Below are 27,345 nucleotides of genomic sequence, written 5' to 3'. Positions count from 1 at the left end.
GAGAATAAAGTCAAAATTACGAGAATAAAGTCAAAAGTTATGAGAATAAAGTTAAAACGTTATGAGAATACAGTTGAAATATTTTGAGAATAAGGTCGGAATGTTTTGAGAATAAAGTTGAAATAAGACAAGAATAAAGTCAAAATGTTTAGAGAATAATGTCAAAATTACAAGAATAAAGTTAAAATATTTTGAGAATAAAGCTGAAAAACTACGAGAATAAAGTCGAAATATTACAAGATTAAAGTTGAAATATTCTGAGAATAAAGTCGAAAAGTTTCAAGAATAAAGTCAAAAAGTTTAGAGAATAATATCAAAATTACAAGAATAAAGTTGAAATATTTCGAGAATAAAGTCGAAATGTTTCAAGAATAATTTCAAAATTACGAGAATAAAAGTTGAAATGTTATGAGAATAAAATTGAAATACTACGAGAATAAAGTTGACATATGACAATAAAGTTGAAATGTTTCAAGAATAAAGTCAAAATTACGAGAATAAAGTTGAAATATTACTAGAATAAAGTCAAAATGTTATGAGAAAAAAGTTAAAATACTACAAGAATGAAGTTGAAATATGATGAGAATAAAGTTGAAATGTTTCAAGAATGAAGTCGAAATATTATGAGAATGAAGTCTAAATATTACGAGAATAAAGTGGAAATGCTTCGAGAATAAAGTCGAAATTAAAGTTACTATACAAGACAAGAAGGCATGACAAGTTACTTGAATTAAGATGCAGCATATCATTGACAAAAAAAATTGTGCAATCAAAAATCACTGCTTCAATTCATATATTTGGGAGCTAATATAAACTGAAAATCTGGTATACTTTTTAGTTTAAAAGAACGACAAGGTTTTGTTTACTTTTTATTGCTGCGGCATAAACTATAAACAAGATACTCTGTGAATGAATTTCATCAAACCCCATCTATCCAATCGTATGTCAGTTGTTTCTCCTGGAGTAATTCCTCCTGTTTGCTTCTTCAGCTGTGAGAAAATGGGAATATTCCCCAGCATTTAAACGCTCATGAACGCCTTCAATTAAAGTGTCAATTGTGCTCATTTCACACTTGCAGTCACTCTGAGTTAAAGCTTTTTTTTCAGTTCCACACAAGCTAAAAGAATATTGATTAGGACCTTTTGCAGCAATCATGCATTAAAGGTGTGAATGTGTGCTGAACCAAGACAAATGAATGGTTAGCAAATAACAGACATCAAGATAGAACTAAAAAATCAGTTGACTATAAATTACAGGGTTAAAAGCACTGTTAGAAAAATAATGCAAACTATGTACAATAATAAACCAGTTGTTCACATTAGGCCACATTAAATTATGACTCAAAACTCAAATTACCTTCACACGTTTTCATTAAACTATCCAGGAACGCGTGTAGCTTCACTATATGTGCAACATTGATTCATTTCAAATCGGACATGATGAAAGTTCTAATTTACGATTCAATTTCTAAGTCGAATCAAGGATACGTGTATTTGATTCACTACAGTGAATCGACTCTTAAATCGACTCTCATTCATTCGGGAATCGAACTCAATGCATGTTAATTGGTCAAATTTCGATATTTGCTAATAAATAGTGAAATAAATGCACTAACCCTGATAACAGCAGATTTTGAGTAGTTTCATAAAACACGTGGGAATCACAAACACGTGGTTGAAATGAAAACAAATAGCGACATCTAGAGGAACACCTGTGGAATTCAACACACTTAAAATCGCCCAAGTTTATCAAAGTTTGTTTTGATCATCTATTTTTTTCTTTAATTTTGTCTTTTAGAAAATGTAAACACCCGGTTTGTAATATATGGTTATGATATGATTGTTGTTAAATGTTCAGCGTATTCAATAATAATTGAAAAAGACTTAATATTACTTCCTCTTTCTCACCATTTGAGAAATATTTAATAAGTTAAAAACATTACTAATGAATACCAGCAATGATAATGAATGAATTAATGTTTTACAAACAAAGCTCTGTAAAACACAGTGCATTGCAATACAATGATGATTGAGAGATGAACTATTAACAGTCCTTAAAAGCCTGATGATCATAACTGATACTCATATTTTAACATGATTTTACCATTTGCTAACAAAACACACTGCACAATTAATTAAACGGTTATATAATAACAAATGATAGGCTCTCAACTTGCCATCTATAGTTAAATCTGTGGTACTGTCAATGTTCACTTAATACAAGTATGCTGAATTATTCTGATGATGAGACTACACAGAATCTGCTTCAGATGATGATGTAGAATCAAGACAAAAAAAAAGTTATCTTTAACTGCATTGCCACAGACACTGCATGTTCATCGCATCCAGCTTTCATAACCAGTTTTTTCATCTCTCGTGGTAAACAAATTTGAACTGAAAAACATAGTGCAGTTTTAGTTTTATTAGCACTGTATTTCAAACAGGAGATGACGCACATGATTACATGTGGTTCTTCTATAAGGGTAACCCCTTGGTTTCCTGTAAACAAGTACGTTTTAAGTCACATACATTTTTTCCTCCTTATTTCTCTTGGTCTAAAAATGAACAGGCTATTTCTTTAAATGCAAAAGAAAAAGTGTGATTCAACATGCTTTCAAGGCATATTTTCGATTTGTTCGAGTACACAGTTAATGAAAACAAAAACTCCATAAAGAAAAAAAAAATCTTTTCTTTTTTGCAGCACTACACTTTTCAATACAACTTTCAAAAACATACCATGTCCTTGTCAAAACACAGAATTCACTTTTCCCAAGAATTCTGATCTTCTCTCAGTGTGTGTGGTCCACAGTGTGGATTTAAGAGTTCATAATATGAAAAGAATCACTTTTGAAATATAAATAGAAAAACATCTGCTGCCATTTTTAGATAAAGGAATGCCCTTAAAAATGTAAAATTCAGTTTTGTATTTCTCAGATTTTGTATTAGATTATTTCAACCAATGTTTGCTTCATCTGAATATTGAATTATTTACTTGAAAGTGAAGGCTTTGAATGTGGCTTAGACAACTGTGGGCAATGCATTATCTTATGTTTTATGAGAGTATGTGAGCGGGTGAAACCCCTCCCGCATGAAGAGCACCGGTACTGCTTTTCTCCAGTATGACTTCTCTCATGATTTTTCAAGGATGATGACTCAGCAAAACTCCTTCCACAGCGTGAGCACTTGTACGGTTTCTCTCCAGTGTGAATCCTCAGGTGTTTTTTTATGTCACTAGACGTAAGAAAGGTCTTTCCACATTCAGCGCACACATGAGGTCTCACACCAGTATGAATAATCTTATGAACTCGTAAACTGTTCAGTTGTGTAAAACTCTTTCCACAAATAGTGCAAAGGTGACGCTTTACACCGGTATGAAGTTTAAGATGTTTTTTTAAGTATGTTTCCAAAACAAATGATTTATCACACTGATCGCAGCTGAATGATCTCACTCCAGAGTGAGAAAGCTGATGTTTTTTCAGGACACTTCTAGATGTAAAACTCTTCCCACACTGAGTGCATGTGAACGGTCTTTCTCCAGTATGAATTCTCATGTGCTTTGTAAGTTCTCCTTTAACACTGAAACTCTTTCCACACTGGGTGCATGTATAAGGCTTCTCTCCAGTGTGAGATCTCATGTGTCTCTTAAGGTTTGATGCATGGTTGAAATTCTTCCCACACTGAGTGCATGTTAAAGATCTTTTAACTCCAGTTTTTCCAGCTTGTTTTTGTGGGCAATTTTGTTCAGTCTGTGCACTGATTGCATTTCCATTTTCATTTTTAAAATGATGAGGTTTTTCAAACTGATGCTGCTCGGCTTCTTTCAGTCCCATGGAATCTAAAAAAAATCAGTATATTAATTTGCCATACTTTAATTAAACATGGACAGGTTAGAAACATATACATATATATATATCATATACATATACATATATTATATATATATATAATTTTTTTTTTTTTTAGAGATGCACTGATTGCAATTTTCTTGGCTGATTCCAATTGTTTTGTAAGTGTGACCTGCTGACACAGATTTATTTATTTAAATCAGTAACAACAAACTCCATCTTTCCACTGCAGAGGAAACACAGAAGCTGCACGTGGCATTAAATTTACTGTATTTGCACAAACTGTTTAAAAAATTTCAAATGCATAAATAATTTAATGTTTTAAATAATTTCTGAACATACAAATAAGAAATATTTAACCAAACCATCAGTAGGAGTCTGCAAATGACCGTTTTAATAAGGGAGTCATTTAGTCATTTCTTTTAACTTATTCGTTCAAAAGGCCAAATTATTTGGAAACGTGGCAAGTGACTGTCTTCATGAATGAGTTACTGAATCAACTCATTTGATTCGTTCAAAAACATGGATTCATTCAGTAATGAAATCGATGCAGTTTTGCTGTGACTGAAACTGTTTTCATCAGTGAAATTGAGAAAAAACAGTCAATATTGTGTCTAAAATGTAAGTCACTTATTTTAAACGTCCTGTTTATTGAACTACTATTGTGTATTTTTTTATTGTATACGTTTACATGCGGTTGCCGGTGTAAGTGTGACGTCAAAACGAACCGGTTCAGAATTCATGCGAAAAATCGGCTAATTCTGGTCCCTGGCCAATCGACTGGTGCATCTCTGATATATATAGAGAGAGAGAGAGAGAAAGAGAAAGAGGAAAAAGAGAAAATAAAGGAAAACACCAACCTGTTTGTTCTTCTTTGACAAAAACATGCTTTCCATACTCAGTGCATGTATAAGGCTTCTGTCTAGTGTGATAGCTCAAGTGTCTGTTAAGGTTTGTTTTCTGACTGAAACTCTTTCCACACTGAGTGCATGTATAAGGCTTCTCTCCAGTGTGACATTTCATGTGTCTGGTACATTCTGAGAAGAAAGAACACAACATAAAAGAAAGCTCAACAACATGAAAAGCCAGGACGTCAACAGAGGACAAGAGTGATGGATGATGGACGCTCAATGACCCAAAACATAAAAAAGCAAAAGCAACCCAGGAGTTTTTGAAGGTAAAAAAGTGGAATATTCTGCAATGGACAAGTCAATCTCCTGATCTCAACCCGATTAAGCATGAATTTCACTTGCGGGAGAGAAAACTAAAGGCAGAAAGACCCACAAACAAACAGACAAGAAACAGACAAGAAAGACCCACAAACAAGTCAGCTGCAATAAAGGCCTGGCAAAGCATCACAAAGGAGGAAACCCAGTCTCTGGTGATGTCCACGAGTTCTAGACTTAAGGCAGTCGTTGCCTTAGCACATGTACGTCTGCAAGATGTCTGTTAAAGATCTCTTGATCTAGAAAGCATCTGCTGTGTACAAACGTCTGGCAGATGTCTGTAAGATGTCAGTTTCACATACATTCTAAATCATAAACATCTTAAAGACATCTAATAGATGTCTATTCGATATCTGATATAGACGTCTTGCAGATGACTTGCAGATGTAAATGTTGACGTGAAATATACGTCTCCGAGATTTACGTGTGCTATCAGGGACTTGAGCCCCTGAAAATGGCATAAAAATGTGTATAAAAATGGTTGTAATTCCTAAGCATTTTATGTTATATTTTTGTTTAACCCTTGTTTAAGATGAAATCAGTTTCATCTTGTTAAATTTCTATTCTGGTGGCAAAATTACAAAAATTGTGTCAGTGTCCAAATATATACGGACCTGACTGTATTTTCATCTGAACGTTACTCAGCAGTCATTATAAAGAATAAAGGAAAACACCAACCTCTTTGTTGAATTCTCATGTGCACATTTAGTAGTTCTTTTACAAAGACACCCCTTCCAAACTGAGTGCGTGTATAAGGCTTCTCTCTAATGTGGACTTTCATGTGTCTTTTGAGGTTTGATGCACGGTTGAAACTCCTCCCACACCGAGTGCATGTGAAAGATCTTCCCCCAGTATGAATTCTCATGTGCACATTTAGTTCTTCTTTGCCAAAGAAACCCTCTCCACACTGAGTACATGTATAAGGCTTCTCTCGAATGTGAACTTTCATGTGCCTTTTAAGGTCTGATGCACGGTTGAAACTCCTCCCACACTGAGTGCATGTGAATGTTTTTTTCCTAGTATGAATTCTCATGTGCACATTTAGTTCTTCTTTGACAAAGAAACCCTCTCCACACTGAGTGCATGTATAAGGCTTCTCTCCAATGTGAACTTTCATGTGCCTTTTAAGGTTTGATGCACGGTTGAAAGTCCTCCCACACTGAGTGCATGTGAACGTTTTTTCCCTAGTATGAATTCTTATGTGCACATTTAGTTCTTCTTTGCCAAAGAAACCCTCTCCACACTGAGTGCATGTATAAGGCTTCTCTCCAATGTGAACTTTCATGTGCCTTTTAAGGCTTGATGCATGGTTAAAACTCCTCCCACACCGAGAGCATGTGAAAGATCTTCCCCCAGTATGAATTCTCATGTGCACATTTAGTTCTTCTTTGACAAAGAAACTCTTTCCACACTGAGTGCATGCACAGGGCTTCTCTCGAATGTGGACTTTCATGTGTCTTTTAAGGTTTGATGCACGGTTGAAACTCCTCCCACACCGAGTACATGTGAACGTTTTTTCCCTAGTATGAATTCTCATGTGCACATTTAGTTCTTCTTTGCCAAAGAAACGCTCTCCACACTGAGTGCATGCATAAGGCTTCTCTCCAATGTGGACTTTCATGTGCCTTTTAAGGTTTGATGCACGGTTAAAACTCCTTCCACACAGAGTGCATGTGAAAGATCTTTTGGCTCCAGTTTTTCCAGCTTGTTTTGGTGTGAAATTCTCTTCAGTCTGTGCAATGACTGCATTTTCATCTTCATTTTTAAAATGATGAGGTTTTTCAAACTGACGCTGCTTGTCTTCCTCCAGTCCCACTGAATCTAAAAATCAGGACAGATTAGAAACTGAAAATATAAATAAATTAACCCTTAGTACATATCTAGTTTGTCTACTAATATCTAGTTATATATATATATATATATATATTAGGGATGCACAATATGAAAAATTTTAACCAATAATTAAGTCCTTCTCATGGCTGATTTCCATATAGACATCGATACAGATACCCACCGAGTTTATATGTTTATATTATAATTTTTATATTTTTAATATAATCTCCAGTTTGTGCACACAAGAGAATAGAAAATCTAAGATGCACTGATAAAACTGATATTTTAGTAGCTCTGGCCTAACTATAATAGCAAACATCAGTCCTGACTCTTCAAATTTTTTTATTTTTTGTGTAAGGCACCACAATATCTAGTAACCGAAAGGGTTTGACAGTACTATGGTTTATCCCCTATTAACAATACATTAACAAATTTATATTCAAATATTCCATGCATTGCAAAGAAATGCATCTATTCAACCTGTAGTGTATGAGGATGAAAGTATACAGACTTTAAGTCACTTGTTTTGTACATTTTCTAGAGAGACATCTATCACCTATACAACAGAGACGCATGTTAAGAAAACCATGTAAAATTAAAATTAAAGTTCAACTTTGAAAAAACATATGTTGAGACTTTATGGCGGGTTTTTTTCCCCCCATCCCGCTGCATCTCATGTTTTGGGATTGGCTTTCAGTCTTTTGTATTAAATTCATACATGCATACATGATGCTGTTTAAGCAACTTACTTCAATTTGGTTTATAAACATTATTCAAAACATTTTTGCACTTTTTTCACAGTCATGTTATTTTATTGCATTTGTAATATTTTGCTCGATGTGCCCTCTTGTGGCCTCAGGAGAGAAGCCAAAAGCTTTTTTTCACCCTAACTGGAAATTATGCATTTTAAATGTAAATATAATTTGAATATTGCTAATATTTAAGTTCGAAACTCAAATTTAGTTTTTTAGCCATTTTGACAGCCCTACTGCAGTCACTTGGAAAGCGGATGAATTTTGGATAAATCAGACTGATTGATTGATTTACCAGCAAGTGTACTTTTAAGGATCGTAGATATCAGATTTCATTTATCAGAGCAATAAAAATTATGTCATCTTTACCCATATCACCTGAAAATGTATCTGTCCGATAAATATTGTGCATCCCTAATATATACATATCAGTTTTTATCTGAAAGTTCCTTAGCTGTCATTATAGAAAATGAAGAAAAACACCAACCTGTTTGTTGAATTTGCATGTGCACATTTAGTTCTTCTTCAACAAAGTCACCCTTTCCAAACTGAGTGCATGTATAAGGCTTTTCTCCAGTGTGATAACTCATGTGTCTATCACGGTTTGATTTCTGATTGAATCTTTTTCCACATTGAGTGCATGTAAAAGGCTTCTCTCCAATGTGACATCTCATGTGTCTCTCAAACTTTGATTTCTCACTGAAACCCTTTCCACACCGAGTGCATGTGAATGGTCTTTCCCCAGTGTGAATTCTTATGTGCACATTTAGTTCTTCTTTAACAAAGAAACACTTTCCGCACTGAGTGCATGTGGCCTCTCCAATGTGAACTCTCATGTGTCTGTCACGGTTTGATTTCTGTCTGAAACTTTTTCCAGCTTGTTTTTGTGTGAAATTTTGTTCAGTCTGTGAAATGACTGCATTTCCATCTTCAGTTTTAAACTGATGCTGCTCGTCTTCCTTAAGTCCAATTGAATCTAAAATCAGCATATTTATTTCTCATACATCAATTAAACAAGGACAGATTAGTAACATAAAAGAAAAATATATTAACCCCCTAGTACAAATCTAGTTTTTCTACTAGTTTTAAGTAACACCAACCTATTTGTTCCTCTGTATCTTCGTCTTTCATTCTGCAGGGTTCTTCACCAAAAGCTGAATAAAACAGAGCAAAAATGCACATTACACTGTGGCTGTGTCTGAAATCTCCCCCTATACCCTCATTGACTATTCCCTACATTAATACAGTGCATTTGAAGAAGTGAATAAAAACAATTGAGTGAATTCGAGCACTGAGTGCACTGGAAGGACTGCCGCATTTGCATAGTTTAATAATCATTTGAAACTGGCAAACGGGCAGCTCCAGGTTTTTCTTCAACTCGGTCATTGAAATTATGCATAAACCCGGTAAACAATTTCATAATCAATTTACAATGAATTTATACCTGTGCAGTTAAACTATAAATGCAGTTAGATAACAGGGGAAAAACCTTAACAGCGACCATAACTAGATGCTAATTGCCATATTTTTGGTTGTAAGTTTTTAGTTTTTTTCTGCAATCCCCTGTAGAAGGTTGAATTAATTTTTTAATTCAAGGAAAAAATTGTTTCGAGTTTCGCTGAATACAGTTGTTTCCCTTGTGTGTTTTTTAAAAATTATTTTTAACATTTTCAATTGGGTTAAACGCCATATTTGCTTGCCTTTGTAATACTCACTTATGCTGTATGCTTACATGAATAGAATTTTTAAAAAAAGCACATGTGAGTAAAGGTAAACATTATTAAATTTAACAATAAATCGTTAAATCGAAACCTATAAAAATCGAGCGTTTGATCATGTTGAAATACACAAATGTATGCACTACACTATATTTTAAATGGTCATTCGTGGCTCATTATTATTGCACACAATCTCAAAATATTAACTAAATAGACTGGTTTTGTGGTCCAGAGTCACATTTATTAAGTATATTTATATATATAATATAAATTATATAAATACATGTAAATCATTTCAAACATATATGAAGAGTTCAGATGCAAAACCAGCTAAAAGCCATCTCGGTCAAAAATGAGATAATGATACTGAGTAAATGCTCTCGACACATATTATACGTCCATCAAAAACTCGCTAAAATACCAGCCTCAGCCCAATCAGAAGTACCAGAACTTACATAGAAACATATACATCTGAGCCTGATAAAAGTGCATTTTTTAAAGAAAGACGTCAGATGGATTTAGCTGGTTTTGCATCTGAACTCTTCATATACTGTATACGTGTGTTTTTATACATGCCTAAATATACACAGTACACACACATATGTAAACAAAAACTGTTATTTTGGATGCACTTAATTGTTCGACAGCAAATTGTTTATTTGACTAAAAGTTACATTTAAGGTGACAACGAGTATGAGAACATATTACTGCTGTCTCTTTATCACTCCCCAGAATAAAATGTTATTGTAAAGCGTAGTCACTAGTTATTAAGGTTATTATTCGAAATTGTTGCAGAAATAGTGAAACTGCTGTCTATCCTAACTGAACCCATTGAAACATGTCGACAGCGCGGAGTTGTTTGAAATTATTAAGAACTCCGTGAACCACGTGACCGCCCGGCGGCGAGATCAAAGCATGTCGCAACATTGTTTTACTTGGGCTCTAATTTAAATGGTTACTACTGTATTCTACCGCGCCGCTCGCGTCCGGTATAAACGGTGTTAAAGTCTAATCCATAAACACTCTCTCCATTATAAAATACTCGGTGAATTTCACAACGAACAGTAGACAAAGATATACACACCTTATGCCTTTTCGGTGATCCTGGCTGAACACATACAAACCGACTTTCCGTGAACGAGTTCTGAAATGCAGGGATGAAGTGTGGCTCTCTGTACTAAAGCCACTGGAAGACTAGCCGGCAACTTTCAGTTAAAAAAAGCGTTATGGCTAATGCTAAAGCTTTGGCTGTACGCAGGGAATGCCACCAGAAAATGTTTTCTGAATGGATGTCACTGAAGGCTTCACTACGCCGAATAAACAACTTTTGATAGGAAACAGTTGATTAATTAATGAATCATCAGGCTAGCTACTATTTTTTTTTTTACTTGTTAGCCATTAAACAATAAGTCCGTTTGACATGAGCCAAATCTCTGCAAAACTGATCACGGAGAGGTGCATGCTCGCAGGGTTGCCAGGTTTTCACTACAAAAACCCACACTAAATAGCTAGCCCAATCGGGTTTAGTTGCCAAATCCGCATATTCTACGCGACTGTGAGCGTTTTTTTGGGGCTTATTTATAAAAGTGTTGTTGCTTGTTGTTACTCTAAAAAATGTTGTGTTAAAAACAACCCAATTTGGGTTATTTGGCAACCCAGTGAATGTTGTAAATATTGGACAGAACAAATGCTGGGTTAAATGTTTTTCACTCAGATTTCAGATTTAGTTTATATTTCAGATACTCACAGCAGATTTTGAGCTGATTCTTCATCAATGAAACCTTGAAATGTATGGGATTATTTTTGTGCCAATAAGAATGAACGTAACTTTATAAAACTGAATGTAACTTTCCAAGAAACGATCAAAAATATGCCACGGCAAAAGAAGAAAAACACAATGAAAATGAAAAAATGAACTCAGTCGCACGAATTTAACATGCTCTTCAAAAATGCTTCATTCTTTGTTAATGATTTTCAAAGAATCGTTTTCGCGAATCATGGATTCTGAATGCGTTGCCACAGCTTTCGCTTACGCTTCGCAAATTTTCGTTTGCTGTTTTGGCACAAACCTCTCGTGGGGGCGGGCTTAACAGCGATCTACTCTGATTGGCTAATGAGCTTTTGATGGACAGTTGCTCTCTGACCTGGAAGCACGGACGGTGACGTCAGTGGCGCAATACGTCGTGCTTTGTTTATAGAAACTATCAGAACTGTTGCACACTGTACATGAATAAAACTTTTATCGATGTTATTGATTAACGTTACTTTAGCAACACGAACTTACTTCAAGCTGCCCTGAGGGACAAGCTGAGGTGGAAGATGATGCTGCTCCGTGTCTCTCCTGGGAGCTCATCTTCAGAAACTAAGAGAGGACCGTAGGTGAAATACTAATAACATTAATACTTAATATAAACAAAGCACGACGTATTGCACACCGCAACAACTTTCCAATATGCGCGCCACTGACGTCACCGTCCGTGCTTCCAGGTCAGAGAGCAACTGTCCATCAAAAGCTCATTAGCCAATCAGAGTAGATCGCTGTTAAGCCCGCCCCCACGAGAGGTTTGTGCCAAAACAGCAAACGAAAATTTGCGAAGCGTAAGCGAAAGTTGTGGCAACGCATTCAGAATCCATGATTCGCGAAAACGATTCTTTGAAAATCATTAACAAAGAATGAAGCATATTTGAAGAGCATGTTAAATTCGTGCGACTGAGTTCATTTTTTCATTTTCATTGTGTTTTTCTTCTTTTGCAGTGGCATATTTTTGATCGTTTCTTGGAAAGTTACGTTGAGTTTTATAAAGTTACGTTCATTCTTATTGGCACAAAAATAATCCCATAGAAATGATGCCATCTACATAAATATTCTGATGATGATACTACACAGACTCTGCTTCAAAAGAAGATGAAGAATTAAGCCAAAAAAAAAAAAAAAATTAGGGTTTACTAGGTTAGTTCATCTCTTGAGCTGATTTGCTACAGAGACTGCTCACTTATTACTTTATTCAGCTTTCATAAACAATTTCATCTTCAGTCATATTTTAAATTTTTTTAACTATATCTCAAACAGTAGAGTATGATGCATGTGATTAAACATGTAATTGCATGTGATTCTTCTGTAGATGTAACCCCTTCTTTTTATGTTTTTTTTTTGTTCCTTTTTATTTCTCTTAGTCTAAAAATGTACAAATGATTTCATTAAATGCAAAAAAGATCAATTTTAATATTCTATGTTCAGTATGTAATACAACATGCTTTCAATGCATAATTTCTATTTGTGCTAGTTTGTACAATTAATGAAAACAAATGAACTCCAGAAAGAAACAACAACAACAAAACATCTCAACAATACCAGTTAAAAAAAATACAATCACTTTTGAAATATAAATTGAAAACATCTGGTGCCATTTAGGTAAAAGAATGCCCTTAAAATGATCACTTTCGTGGTTTTGTATTTCTCAGGTTTTTAAAATTTGGTTTGAATTATTTCAGCTAATTCCAATTTTTGCTTCATCCGAGAATTGAATTATTGAAACCAACAACAACCGGTCAACACGAAATGAATGAATCCCTCGCTCAGACGACTCGATGTTCACAAGTCATATTAAAGATTCATTCAAATTGAACAAATCGTTCGTGAGCGACACATCACTACAGTTCATTGAGTTGCCCCCCAGCTGCGAACCATATGGTTTTTACCTGATGTCGAATCAGTTTTATCAATTTTAATGAGACATTTAAAATTTTTAAAAGGACGAGTAGTAGTTAATAGGCCTAGGTTCTTATTAGAATGTTTAGACAAAACAAGCCTTACTAATTAATAATAATAATAATAATAATAAATAAAAACACATAGAGACTTATTTAATGATATTTAATTATTTTAATTTTTGTATTATACTTTCAATATAAAATTTGCAGTGGGTTTTGTAAAATGTTTTTGTGCATGTTTTGTTTTTTTTAGTTGCAATTGCCTTTTGACCTGCAGACGCTGCTAGTCTGTGGTGTCTCGAGCGAAAAAGTGAATCATTTTGCCAAGCAATTGGTTCAGTTGATTCGAAGCTTCAAAAAGGTTCGTATCTCCCTGATGGCAGACATCCCTATATCAGTATTTAGGTCACCTCTTTAATACTTTTCACACAGTTCTCCTAACCAGCTTAGCACAGCAGTTAATTTCACATTCAAAATGTACTAAAACACGTCATACATGTCTCAAGTCTGCTTATTCTTCATAACACTAGCAAAGATTGTCCTCCAACACAGTGTTCTCTTAGTCACTCATAAAACAATCACCTAAAAACTCTAACAACAGTAACATTGCATAATGTTTTCTTGTGTAAAGCGTCTACAAAATAAGAGCTACTCTCTGTAATTCACTGCAGTAGTTTACGTGTTTACATTACAATACAAAATTATTCCCATTCTGCAGATGTTCAACTACATTGTTTTGATAACATTTGGTATATAAATTGATGGAATTACTGTAGAAATGTAGCAAATTTTAGAATTCTTATAATGTTAGGTTCCAACATAAAGTTTTTAAAAGAGATTATGTAAATGTGCAAATAGTTCTGTAAAATTTTGGTGGTTATTGTGCCTGAGAGAGTACAGAATTCATGTAATTTCAAAAATTGTGAAAAGCAATGATAATGATCCTCTGTTTATAATTTCATTTTTATTACATTTTTACCAAACAGTTTGTAAAAATATAAGGCATAATGTGTGATCTGAAGTCTTATACACATTTTAACTACTAGAAGCTGTAGTATTTCACTGCTAAACTGCACAGAACATTCACTTTTCCTGAGTAATTTCATTTATTCTCATATTATGAGAAGATTCACCTCTCTAAATATTAATACTAAAAACCCTATCATTTTTAGACAAAAGAATGAGCATTTGCTAATACTAAATTGATTTAATATACAGTTCTTTTATCCATTGCTCACTTAGATGCCTTTTTGCAATGCTTTTTCTCATGACGCTGTAGATTACCTGATTTGGTGAAACTCTTCCCACATGAAGAGCACTGGTACGGCTTCTCTCCAGTGTGAACTCGCACATGATTTTTCAAGGAGGATGAGGTAGTGAAATTCTTCCCACAATCTGAGCACTTGTAAGGTCTCTCTCCAGTGTGAATCCTCTGGTGGGTTTTTAAGATGCTTAATGTAGCGTACGTCTTTCCACAGTCAAAGCACATATAAGGTTTCACACCAGTATGAACACTTTCATGATCTTTTAAAGCGTACGACCGTGAAAAACCCTTTCCACAAACACCGCAAAAGTAAGGCTTCACAGCAGCATGAATTTTAAGATGTGTTCTTAAGCTTGATGCCACGATAAGTGTTTTGTCACACTGATCACAGCTGAATGATCTCACTCCAGCGTGATACAGCAGATGTTCTTTGAGGACATTTTTGCACCTGAAACTCTTTCCACATTGAGTACATGCAAACGGTTTTTCTCCAGTGTGAAGTCTCATGTGATTAGTTAGGTGATCTTTATAAGCGAAACTGTTTCCACACTGATTGCATGTATACGGCTTCTCTCCAGTGTGAACTCTCATGTGTCTTTTGAGTTTTGATTTATGTGTGTAACTCTGTCCACACTGAGTGCATGTGAACGGTTTGTCTCCAGTGTGAGATTTCATGTGCACAGTAAGGTTTCCTTTCCGGAAGAAACTCATTCCACTCTCGGTGCAGGCAAAAGATCCTTTGGCTTCAGTTTTTACAGCTTGCTTCTGTGTGAAATTCATTTTTTGGGGTTTTTGAAACCGATGCTGCTTGTCCTTATTCACTTCCACTGAGTCTAAAATCAAAACATTATTTGATCAATACTCCTGTAATGGATTACAAGCATGATTGAGCCTCAGTTTAGCAAAAATCAAGTTTACTGCTGAGTCCACTAATAGCTCTATATGTATTGTAGTCATTAAAGAGAATGATGGAAAACACCAACCTATTTGTCCCTTTGTCTCTTCATCTCTCATTCTGCAGGGTTCTTCCTCAAACTCCATCTTTCCAATCGTATGTCAGTTGTTTCTCCTGGAGTAATTCCTCCTGCTTGCTGCTTCTTCAGCTGTGGGAAGATGGGAATATTCCCCAGCATTTAAGCTCTCATGAACGGCTGTGGGAGCGGCTTCACTGAACGTGTTTATGGAGCTCATTTCACACACATTCACACAATCACTCTGAAATAAAACTTCTTTTAATTCTTCAATTCCCACAGCGCTGCGAGAATACTAATGAGGGTTGATTGCTGTAATCAGACATCCATTAAACGTGTGAATGTGTAAAAAAAGGAATAGTCTGCAAATCACAGATATCATCTTTACACCTAAGGCGACCAAGTTTCATTATACATTCACTGTACATTTGATTCACTAAAATAAACCGAGTCTTAAGAATCATTTATTCAGGAATCAGACACTGGTTCAGATTTAGATTTCTGCCAATAAACAAAAAAATAAATGTATTCACCCTGATAAACAGCTGATTTAGAGTCGTTTCGTGAACGACGATGAAACAAACACGTGGTTGAAACGAAAACAAATAGCGACATCTAGAGGAACATCTGTGGAATTATTAAACTAGAAACTCATTGTTTTGAGAATACTACACAAAATGTCTTTAACCCTGTAAATCCGGATAAATAACAGTCAGAAATACACTTTTGTTTTTTTTGTAATTAACAGCTTATTGAACCTTATACTGAACCAAAATATCTGAGTCGTTATGGCTCAATTCTTCAATTCTCAGCAGTTCAGAGTGAAGTTGAAAGATTCTTGATGAGGGATGATTGCTGTAATCAGACACCCATTACACATGTGAATGTGTGAAAAGTAAAGACAAAGAAATAGTTTGCAAATCACAGATATGAGCATTTAACTAAAAACTCCAGTTTTCTGAAACTTCTGTGTGAGACAATAGATTAAAAGGTTAAAAACAGTTAGAGAACTAGTCAGGGCCGATGACTTTGTGGGCAGTGCACCAACAGGCAGCGCCGTTGCGCTACAGGCGTCACGAGTTCGAATCCTGGCTGGAGGACCTTTCCTGATCCCGCTTCCTTCTCTCTCTCCAACTTCGCTTCCTATCCTGTATGATCTGTCCTATCACAATAAATACCAAAAATAAAGCTTTAAATAAGCTTATATATATATATATATATATATATGTAAACCCAGATAGAAGAAAAAATAATGTTTTAAATCTAAATAAAAATATAGAAAGTGAATTCTTAAATCGTAAACTGTTGTTTACATTCATTACTCTGCATTAAAAAGATATTGACTCAATAGCCTTCTATGCTACTTAAATAATCTTTACACCTAAGACGACCAAGTTACATTATACATTCACTGTACATTTGATTCACTAAAACAAACCGAGTCTTAAGAGTCATTCATTCTGGAATCAGACACTGGTTCAGATTTAGATTTCTGCCAATAAACAAAGAAATATATGTATTCACCCTGATAAACAGCTGATTTAGAGTCCTTTCGACGACGATGAAACAAACACGTGGTTGAAACGAAAACAAATAGGGACGTCTAGAGGAACATCTGTGGAATAATTAAATACTAAACCTAGAAACATTGTTTTGAGAATACTACACGAACATATTTTTTATAATAGTCGGACATATTAAATAACAGTCTTTTGTAAAGTAACAGCTTATTGAACCTTATACTGAAAAAAAATATTTTTTTAAAATAGTTTTATGAGTCATCAAGGCTCAACTCTTCAATTCTCAGCAGTTCAGAGTGAAACTGAAAGATTATTGATGAGGGTCGATTGCTGTAATCAGATCTATTAAACGTGTGAATGTGTGAGAAGTAAAGACAAAGATATAGTTTGCAAATCACAGATAAGAGCATTTAACTTAAAAACTGTTTTCTAAACAAAACAGAATCTAGAACAGTTCTTTATTAGTGTGGCTGTAATTAAAATACTCTTTAAAATATATGAGGCTAGCAAGTTTCATTAGATGATACAATATTTGCATCAAAAAAAGTATGTATTTCAGTTGGCAGGCTGTCGCAAAATGAACAAAATAAAAATAATTTTCAGGTGTTTACTCCACCTTTTTAGATGCAGAATAAATGCAGTCCCATAATTAGTCCCAGCTTTGTGAAATACAAATAAAAATACAAAATATAATGGAATAAAATATTAAGGTTATATGTTCTGTGATAATGACTTTTAGGAAAAATACAAGCTCACCTTACCACTCTTTCACCTTTGTTAATCCATGTGGTGCATTACTTATCCAAACAAAAGTACACATTCATCATTGTTCAAACTTTACAAAATTGTTTTAGTTTCAATTTAACATAACTGAAATTAAAATTTGCTTTTAATGCATATGAGAGCAATAAATCATTTGAAGCTTGTCGGATGAAGCAGCATTTATAAACCATATTTTTACACAAGTAAATGTGTTATTAAATCTATTCTAGAGCAGTATGTCATTTAATATGAGGAAATGTAACAGATTTATGTGCTTCTCATGTCTTAAACTTTGCCTCCTCACAAATTCCATACACAAACTGCAATAAATGCAGTCACAACGTAATAAAACAGAAGATTTAAAGAGGTTTTGTGATCCATGTTATTAAGTCAGTAAGCTGAAATTGTTGACAATAAATTGGTGCCATCAAGACTCAAATTTTTAATACTGGCAACTGTATTTTTAATTTATTTATATCTGTATTTTTTGTATCTTTTTAATTGTATTTTTTTATTATCATTCTGAAGATAAGGCACATCATCTGCATGAAAATAAGACTCAATAAGAATCAAAGCAACTAAATAACTCTTCAGTGAAGTAACTGTGCACCAAGAATTCATTTTTAACCTGATCATCATCAAAGAAAGCTTAAAGAAGCTTAAAACTAATTTCTTAAAACATAAATTCATCTCTTTACAACTGACAGCTGTAAAATCGATATTTCCATGCTGCATTGCCAGACATTTCATTCAGTTTTCATTTTTCACATCTTGTTTAAATTGAGAAACATCAAGTGCAGTTTTTTTTGTTCAAAACAACACTATTATTTAACAAAATCATTTAATCAAATGCAAACAAAGATACATTTATTCAGTTACTATGCCTTTCCTTCCCTTTTGTGTCTTATAGAAATCAGTACATGACACACAACATTTTTGGCTACATAAATAATAACTGGCATCACTATTAATAAAACCCATTTAACCATAAACTACCCCAAGCCAAAACTGGACTGATTTCACAAATGCTTCTGCTCACTCAGACAACGCTTTTTCTTATGAACCTGTAGATTAGAGGAGCGGGTGAAACTCTTCCCGCATAAAGAGCACTGGTACGGCTTCTCTCCAGTGTGAATTCTCTCATGATCTTTCAAGGTTGGCGAATGAGAAAAACTCTTTCCGCAGTGTGAGCACTTGTACGGTTTCTCTCCAGTGTGAATCCTCTGGTGTCTTTTTAAGTTGCCGGATGTACAAAAGGTCTTCCCGCAGTCAAAGCACATGTAATGTTTCACACCAGTATGAATACTCTGGTGATGCTGTAAGTTTTTCAGTAGCGAAAACCTCTTTCCACAAAAACTGCAAATGTAAGGCTTCACACCAGCATGAATTTTAAGGTGCTCTCTTAAGTTTGCTTCAAAAACAAATGTTTTATCACACTGATCACAACTAAATGATCTCACTCCAGCATGAGAGCGCAGATGATCCCTCAGAAAGCTTTTGGATGTGAAACTCTTTCCACATTGAGTGCATGGAAATGGTCTTTCTCCAGTGTGAATTTGCAAGTGTCTATTCAAGCCTGCTTTCAGAACAAAACCCTTTCCACACTGAGTGCATGTAAACGGTTTTTCTCCAGCATGAAATTTCATGTGTCTCATAAGGTTTGGTTTATTATTGAAACCTCTTCCACACTCGGTGCAGACGAAAGATCCTTTTCCAGCAGTTTTTCGAGCACTTTTTGATGTGAAGCTCAGTTCTGTCTGCGAAACAATGTTTCCATCTTCATTTGTGAAATTAGCTTTTTGAAACCGCTGGTGTTTGGCTTCAATCACTTCTACTGAGTCTAAAATTAAAAAGTTAGAAGTTATAATTTAGTTTAGCCTCAGTTTAAAGTGTGCAAGTATTTATGTCAGTTTTCATCAGTCATTAAAGAGAATGATTGAGAACACCAACCTGTTTGTTCCTCTGTATCTTCATCTCTCACTCTGCAGTGTTCTTCCTCAAACTCCATCTTTCCAATAGTATTTCAGTTGGTTCTCCTGGAGTAATTCCTCCTGTTTGCTGCTTCTTCAGCTGTGGGAAGATGGAATATTTCCCAACATGTAAACTCTGTGGGAGCGGCTTCATTAAAGGCGTCAATTAACCTCATTTAGCAGATGCTCAAAACACTTACAATCGCTTTCACATATGCAGCTGGGGAAAGTGGAGAAAACGCAAGATCTTGCGTTTTTATAACCTCGTGTCATTAGCGAGATGACGCAAAAAACACGCCCATCTTCCTAGGTGTTTACATTGAAAAACAAAAGAAAAGCACCCCAGTGAAATGGAATTTAGTGCATATTCTAATTTATAAATATTAACTATATAATTCATATATTAATAATATTAAAAATATATATAATTTCTAATAAACAGCTGATGAACACATCACTAGTTTTATAAACTGATGCTGCATCCACGACATCTCGTAATTCTGAGATGAAAACACGTGACATTCTACTCTATCTGGAATTGTGTGTTTATATGGCAACACTACCAATTACAACTGCATTGCATTGGTAAAATGCAAACAAATTGCGCCATCTACAGTCAAATGTGTGGCACTGCCAAATTTTTGTCAGATTTATTGAGAAACTCATGTAGTTATTCTGAGGTTTAGTTATTCTTTTTTTCAAGATAGTTTGCCAAAAGTATAACCATATGTGACCCTGGACCACAAGTAGCATGGGTATGTTTGTAGCAATAGCCAACAATACATTGTATGTGTCAAATTTTTTCAAAGGATATTAAGATCATGTTCCATGAAGATATTTTGTGAATGTCCTACCATAAATATATCAAAACAATTTTTGATTAGTAATATGCATTGCTGAGAAATTAATTTGGACAACTTTAAAGGTGATTTGCTCAGTATTTAGATTTCTTTGAACCCTAAGATTCCAGATTTTAAAATAGTTGTATCTCAGCCAAATATTGTCCTATCCTAACAAAGCATACACCAATGGAAAGCTTATTTATTCAGCAGGTGATGTATAAAAGTTTACAATTCACACAATTCACAACTGTGTTTATATCTTGCAATTCCCCAATATTCTGACTTTATAACTCTATATACATTTAATAACCATGCAATTCTGAGAAAAAGTCAGAATAGTGAGTTTATGTGCGAGTCCCAGTTGTTTATATCTTGCAATTTTGTTTTTAGATGATGTATAAAATTTCCCCTTATGAATGGTTTTGGTCCAGGGTCACATATAAAGTAAAAGCATAAATGATCTTGAATGATATTTCATCTTTTTGACACTAGATAGCAGATAGACTAGTATTTCATTGCTGAATTAGACACAGAACACATGCATTTCATTCAGCATCATAACCAATTTCAAATTCATCTTTTTTCATTATGTTTAAACATAAATTGAAAATGGTAGTGCTGAGCAATGTTAAATACAATGTTAAAACGTCATTAATCGAGTCATGCAATTTTTGATCCTTTTTATTTTTCACTGTTTCAAAACATGCAATCAGAATACATTTAAAAGGGTGTATATGCAATAAAAGACATCATTAATAACCCATAGCCAAAATTGACTGATTTAATATCTTTTCATCTTGTTCACCAAAAGTGATGTGATGAATCTAAAAAGTGAAACATTTCTCACTTGGGCAACTTTGGGCAACGCTTTTTTTTAATATGAGCTTGCAAACTAGACGAGTGAGAAAAATTCTTCCCACATGAAGAGCACTGGTACAGCTTCTCTCCAGTATGAGCTCTCTCATGAGCTTGCTGGGATGATAAATGAGAGAAACACTTTCCACAGTGCGAGCACATGTATGGTTTCTCTCCAGTGTGAATCCTCTGGTGTATTTTTAAAGTATCTGATGTAGTGTAGCTCTTTACACAATCAAGACACGCGTAAGGTTTCAAGCCAGTATGAGTACGCTCATGCTCTTTTAGCTTTTGCAGAGTTATATAACTCCTGTCACAAAAAGAACAAACGTGAGGCTTCACACCACTATGAACTTTAAGGTGTCTTCTTAAATAAGTTGCCAAAACAAATGTTTTATCACACTGATCGCAGCTGAATGATCTCACTCCAGAGTGAGAAAGCTGATGTTTTTTCAGAAAACTTTTAGATGTAAAACCCTTTCCACACTGAGTGCATGTAAATGGTTTTTCTCCAGTGTGACTTCTCATGTGTGATTTTAAGCATTGTGTGTCGATGAAACTTATTCCGCACTGAGTGCACGTATAAGGCCTCTCTCCAGTGTGAATTCTAATGTGTCTGTTAAGGTCTGGTTTATGTACATAACTCTGTCCACACTGAGTGCAGGTGAACGGTCTTTCTCCAGTGTGAACTCTCAAGTGTACATCCAGCTTTCCTTTCTCTGTGAAATCCTTTCCACACTGAGTGCATGTGAACAGTCCTTCTCCAGTGTGAAATCTCATGTGTCTTGTAAGGTCTGGTTTATGTGAGTAACTCTTTCTGCAGTCGGAGCAGGTGAAAGGCTTTTTGACTCCAGTTTTTCTAGCTTGTTTTCTTCGGACATCCTTTTTAGTCTGTGAAATGACTGTGTTTCCAGCTTCGTCTGTGGAAATATGAGATTTTTGAAATTCTAATCTTGAAATTTTTAAATATTCATTTAAAAAAGAACAAATGTGAAGCAAAAAGGCAAGTGCATTAAAGAGAATGAAGGAAAACACCAACCTGTTTGTTCCTCTGTACCTTCATTGCTCATTCTGCAGGGTTCTTCCTCAAAATCCATCTTTCCAATTGTATGTCAGTTGTTTCTCCTGGAGTAATTCCTCCTGCTTGCTTTTTCTTCAGCTGTGGAAAGACAGGAATATTCCCCAGCATTTAAACTCTGATGACGAATGTGGGAGTGGCTTTGCATTATTGTACTTTAAACACAATGCTTTTGGAAAACAAAAAGAGTAATGCAAGCCACTTTCTAAAAGAATGAGCAAATACCCTGATCAATAAACAAAACACAATATAATATCAATGCATTCTTTAAATCAAAACTTAGCAATTCAGAAGCTTGTTTTCGCCTTGAAATAAAAAGGTAGGCTAACTGCAATTTTTTATCTCGCATTTCTGACATTTCCTTGCAGTTGCAATATTTACAATACATAACTGTGTTCATATGTCACAATTTCAAGTTATAAACTCATAATTGCGTGTTTACATTTCTCCTAATTCCGTTTTTAACAATTTTCCACCACAGAAAATTATTTAAAATAATTGATAATTAAGGGCTGGTTGCTGTAGTCAGATATCGATTAGACATGAATGTGTGAAAATGAGAGCCGGTTATAGCAAATTTGATTCTGTAAGCACTACGGCTGATTGTTTTTGACTTTTAGGTCAAAAACAAATCTGAGCATTGAGACCACACAAAATCTGCTTAAAATATGAGGAGATAGAAAGTTCTCAGAAGAAATGATCAAATATAAAAACTACACTGAACTCATGAGGTGCAAACACAAATTGTAAGGCCAGCCTGATCTCCCCTTGAAACCAAACTTAATGAATCCTCACAAAACATGCCTTGCAATCTTGAAGACAAAACAATGCACACTACTTTGCCAAAACTTCTCTCCTTGCTCCCTTCCCCCTCTCTCACTCTTCTCCCCAACAAGTTATATATATACCACATATGGTATATATATATAAGAAGTTATATATATACCACATATGATTTATCTTTTGAATCTATTGTGTTTTTTCCCTTTTTATGTTTGGCAATTTCACAGCAGTCACTTATATTATGAGAAAGACTAAAAATATTTGAAGGATTCTGTTTTGCTGCTCAGGATCTGGTTACTGGTTTCCGGCCAGATGTGACCCTTAGGTCATGGATCCTCACCAATAAAATGTTTTTAAGATTTTCAAAACTAATTTTAAGATTTCTTTGTCCTGGTCTGGATATGTAAGCAAAGTAATTTAAGATTCTGTAACCAAAACCTCTGTACAGTACATGTGCGCTTCTGAGCTCTGCATTCTAAATGAGATTGTCCTAATGTCATATTGTTAAAACAATGTTAAAACTAACGTTATAAACTCTACCTGAAGATGCACTGAACACCACGTTTGTTAAAATATAACAAAATTAATTTATTCATCATATGGATTCATATACTTTTATTTAGTCCCAATATAAAAGCTTTCCTACTCAAATTTCCAGTGTTGAACAAAGTTCTCAATTATTAAGTTTTTGGTTCAAACAGTAATTTAGAAACAATTAAATTTTTACACATTATCTTGTAAACAACTAGTTGAAAATATTGGTTAATTTTTAGTTGGTCACGAGGAAAGTAAATGCTTAGGATTCAATAAGAGAGTCAGATTGTTTCAGTAATCTCTGCAGCTAATAGTTTTTGATTCACTAAAATGAATCGACTCTTAAGACTCATTCTTTCAGGAATCGTACACTGTTCGAGTTCAACGCATATGTGCATGCATAAACTGTCAGATTTACATTTCTCCCGATATATAATGAAACAAATATACTCACAGTCTGATAAACAGCAGTTTTAAAGCAGTCGGGAATCAAGATGGATTCAAACAGAGAGGCAGCTCACTGCAGAGCCAATGAGTGGAACTAACCCAACCCTAACCATAACCCTATCGCTAAACATGACCCCGCCCACTAGGTCACAAGAGGTGGAGCTAACAGGTCAAGCTCCTCCCACGCTCAAGCGCAACAAAAAGCGCCACCTGGTGGAACATTTGTGGCACTGCCAAACTATGGTCAACTTAGATTTAGACGAACTGGTGCAAAAAGATTTTTAACAGGAACTTTACTGATATGATAGCATATAATCACATTATTCATGTTTTAATAGTCAACAGAGAAAAAACAATGTTGTGGCAGAAATCATCTGTTATAAATCTGTTTGCTAAAATACACATTTAAATACAATATTAAAACTCATTTGATACATGCTGGTTTTAGTAGTTTCTACATTACATTAATTGGTAGAAGATTGTTATTTTAACATATTGCGAGCTAGAAAGTGTACACACTGAAATAAAATGTTACAAACACATTACTTTCTAAAGCATCTAAACATTTCCCATTTTTTCCCCTAACACATCATTTCATCTTTCACTAAAATTCTTTATGATGTGAAGATGAGTACAGCTAATAGTTTCTGATTCACTACAATCAATCGACTTTTAAGACTCATTCTTTCGAGAATCGTACTGTATACTGTTCGAGCGCAACGCATATATACATACGTAAATTGCCACATTTACATTTAATATAATAAATATACTTACGGTCTGTTAAACAGCAGTTTTAAAGCAGTTGGGAATCAAGATGGATTCAAAAAGAGAGGCAGCTCACTGCAAAGCCAATAAGTGGAACTAGACGACTCAACCACAACCCTATCGCTAAACATGGCCCCGCCCATTATGTCACAGGAGGTGGAGCTAATAGGTCAAGCTCCTCCCACTACGCTGAAGCGCAACCAAAAGCGCCACCTGGTGGAACATTTGTGGCACTGCCAAAATATGGTCAACTTAGATTTAGACGAACTGGTGCATAATGAAAAAAGTTTGTTTTTTAACAAGAACTACTGATATGATGGCATATAATCACATTATTCATGTTTTTATAGTCAGCACAGAAAAAAACATTTTTCTGTTTGCTAAAATACACATTTAAATACAATATTAAAACTCATTTAATGCATACTGGCTTCAGTACTTTCTAAAATACATTAATTGTAAGAGGATCATTATTTTAACATATTGCATGTCAGAAAGCTTACACACTGAAATAAAATGTGTTACAAACACATTACTTTCTAAAGCATCTAAACATTTCCTCTTTTTTTCGCCCCAACACATCATTTCATCTTTGACTAAAACTCTTTATGATATGAAGATGAATTTTGGCAACACTTTCTCATGTGAGTCTGTAAATTACTTGATCTGCTAAAGTTCTTCCTGCATGAAGAGCACTGATATGGTTTTTCTCCAGTATGAACTCTCTCGTGATCTTTCAGCGTTCCTGACTGAGTGAATCTCTTTTGGCAGCGTGTGCATTTATACGGTTTCTCCCCAGTATGAATCATTTGATGCTGTTTTAATGATTTGGCCGAGGTGAAACTCTTCTCACACTCAAAGCACAGGTGATCTCTCACAACGGCGTGCATCTTCTGATGCTCCTTTAAATGAAAAAATCTCTTTCCGCAGAACGAACATAAGCAGGGCTTCCTATCGCTGTGGATTTTCAAGTGTCTCTGTAGGTGCGTGGCCAGGATGAATGTTTTCTCACACTGATCACAGCTAAAAGATCTCACTCCAGAGTGAAGGAGCTGATGAGATTTGAGGACGTATGCACTCGGGAAGGTTTTTCCACACTGAGGACATGCATACGGACGTTCTCCGGTGTGAATCCTCGTGTGTTTCGTCAGGTCTCCTTTACATCTGAAGCTTCGTCCGCACTGAAGGCACGTGAAGGGCTTCTCTCCGGTGTGAATGAGCAGGTGCATTTTGAGGTGTTCGTTACGCATAAAAATCTTTCCACACTGAGGGCATGTGCGAGATTTTTTGGTCCTGTGAGATTTTTTTTGTGAGGAACTGAAAGATTCTTGTCTTGGTTTCTTTTGGCATTTCTCCTCCGTTTCATTTAGTTCCATGGCTTCTAATTTAAACACATTATACTGTCATTATTCAATGCAAAATGGACAAATGTGTAATAAAATTAGTAAGTAACATTATTAGATATTGATTTTGAATGCACAGACACCAACCACTTTGTTCTTTAGGTTTTGGATCACTTGTGTTCTCATTATCCTCTAGTAAATTCCATTGCTTTTAATGGAAATTTAGTTATTTCTTCTTGCTTGTTTGACAGCATTTCTACTTCTTTACCTGTAGGAACATTCAGCTTATTTTAACTCACATGACTGCTGAATTTTGCATTATTGTACTTTAAACACAATGCCTCATGCACTAAAAAGAGTGATGCCAGCCACTTTCTAAAATAATACCCTGATTAATAAACAAAACAAAACACAATATCAGTGCATTATTTAAATCAAAACTTTTTTTATTTCACATTTCTTACTTTTTTCTTGCAGTTGCAATACTTTTTTCGTCATAATTGTGATTAACATGTCGCAATTTCAAGTTATAAACTTGTAATAGCGTGTTTACATTTCTCCTAATTCTCTTTTTCACATTTTTTAAATTAAAAATAAAATAAGTGATTTTTTAAAATAATAATTGTAATTTTTTTTTTTAGCTTTTCCCCAAGAGAACGGCAAGATATAAACATTCTTATAAAATTCTTATTAAATTCAGATACCTTAAATTTTTAATTTATTTGTTTTTTTTATTATTTAATTTAATTTAATTTTAATTTTTAATTTAATTTAATTTCGGAACACAATTAAAAATATAACAATAAACAACTATGATATATTATAACTAATATAATATAATCAAATTTTATAATATAATACAATAAAATATATATAATGTATAATATAATGTACTCTAATTATAAAAATAAGTTAATTTGACTTTAATACCTATTCATAACAACGGACAGCAAAACCGGTTTGAACTGCAGTGATTCTGTTGTAAAAAACTTACCAACTACGCACACCAGCATCATTATAGTCTTAAATTGTAAAACCATAAAAACCAACTCACGTTAGACTCCAGCTGAAGATTTCACAAACATCTGCTGTTGTTGAGGAGCCATTCTTTTCTTCTATTGTGG

The 27,345-nt window shown here is 34.5% G+C and overlaps 2 protein-coding genes across 10 annotated transcripts; both read right to left on the bottom strand.

Annotated features, from left to right (window-relative positions):
- Positions 1 to 1,976: 1,976 nt before the first annotated feature.
- Positions 1,977 to 19,857, bottom strand: LOC127153040 (gastrula zinc finger protein XlCGF7.1-like). 2 transcript variants are annotated; one of them, XM_051093995.1, is made up of 8 exons: positions 19,552 to 19,799; positions 18,653 to 19,441; positions 14,369 to 15,016; positions 8,756 to 8,809; positions 8,143 to 8,631; positions 5,749 to 6,891; positions 4,705 to 4,881; positions 1,977 to 3,834 (listed from the first exon to the last, which is right to left on the bottom strand). In XM_051093995.1, exons 1-8 carry the CDS (start codon positions 19,607 to 19,609, stop codon positions 2,984 to 2,986), a joined length of 4,209 nt encoding a protein of 1,402 aa, XP_050949952.1. In that variant the 5' UTR covers positions 19,610 to 19,799; the 3' UTR covers positions 1,977 to 2,983. The 2 variants fall into 2 exon arrangements, with proteins under 2 accessions (XP_050949952.1, XP_050949951.1); XM_051093994.1 differs by lacking the exons at positions 1,977 to 3,834; positions 4,705 to 4,881; positions 5,749 to 6,891; ... (1 more) ...; positions 8,756 to 8,809; positions 14,369 to 15,016 and having other exon boundaries at positions 18,356 to 19,441; positions 19,552 to 19,671; positions 19,772 to 19,857.
- A 1,240-nt stretch (positions 19,858 to 21,097) lies between these two features.
- Positions 21,098 to 27,345, bottom strand: LOC127153039 (gastrula zinc finger protein XlCGF7.1-like). 8 transcript variants are annotated; one of them, XM_051093986.1, is made up of 5 exons: positions 27,276 to 27,345; positions 26,369 to 26,489; positions 24,888 to 26,259; positions 22,308 to 22,427; positions 21,098 to 22,188 (listed from the first exon to the last, which is right to left on the bottom strand). In XM_051093986.1, exons 4-5 carry the CDS (start codon positions 22,363 to 22,365, stop codon positions 21,257 to 21,259), a joined length of 990 nt encoding a protein of 329 aa, XP_050949943.1. In that variant the 5' UTR covers positions 22,366 to 22,427; positions 24,888 to 26,259; positions 26,369 to 26,489; positions 27,276 to 27,345; the 3' UTR covers positions 21,098 to 21,256. The 8 variants fall into 8 exon arrangements, 7 of the variants coding, with proteins under 7 accessions (XP_050949943.1, XP_050949947.1, XP_050949944.1 ...); XM_051093990.1 differs by having other exon boundaries at positions 24,888 to 26,256; XM_051093987.1 differs by having other exon boundaries at positions 27,216 to 27,287.

Source organism: Labeo rohita, chromosome 21, assembly GCF_022985175.1.
Source record: "Labeo rohita strain BAU-BD-2019 chromosome 21, IGBB_LRoh.1.0, whole genome shotgun sequence".
NCBI lineage: Eukaryota > Metazoa > Chordata > Actinopteri > Cypriniformes > Cyprinidae > Labeo > Labeo rohita.
The sequence above is the reverse complement of the archived record's forward strand: the minus strand, read 5'-3'. Positions and strand labels throughout refer to the sequence as shown.

Coding starts and splice junctions, on each gene's coding strand:
- LOC127153040 (XM_051093995.1), bottom strand. CDS start 19,609: ATGGAGTTTGAGGAAGAACACTGCAGAGTGAGAGATGAAGATACAGAG. Junction 15,017..18,652: donor TCTACAGGTTCATAAGAAAA/AGCGTTGTCTGA, acceptor TGCACATGAAAT/CTCACACTGGAGACAAACCG. Junction 4,882..5,748: donor CATGAGAATTCAACAAAGAG/GTTGGTGTTTTC, acceptor CTTTCTTCTCAG/AATGTACCAGACACATGAAA.
- LOC127153039 (XM_051093986.1), bottom strand. CDS start 22,365: ATGGATTTTGAGGAAGAACCCTGCAGAATGAGCAATGAAGGTACAGAG. Junction 22,189..22,307: donor AGGTACAGAGGAACAAACAG/GTTGGTGTTTTC, acceptor ATATTTCCACAG/ACGAAGCTGGAAACACAGTC.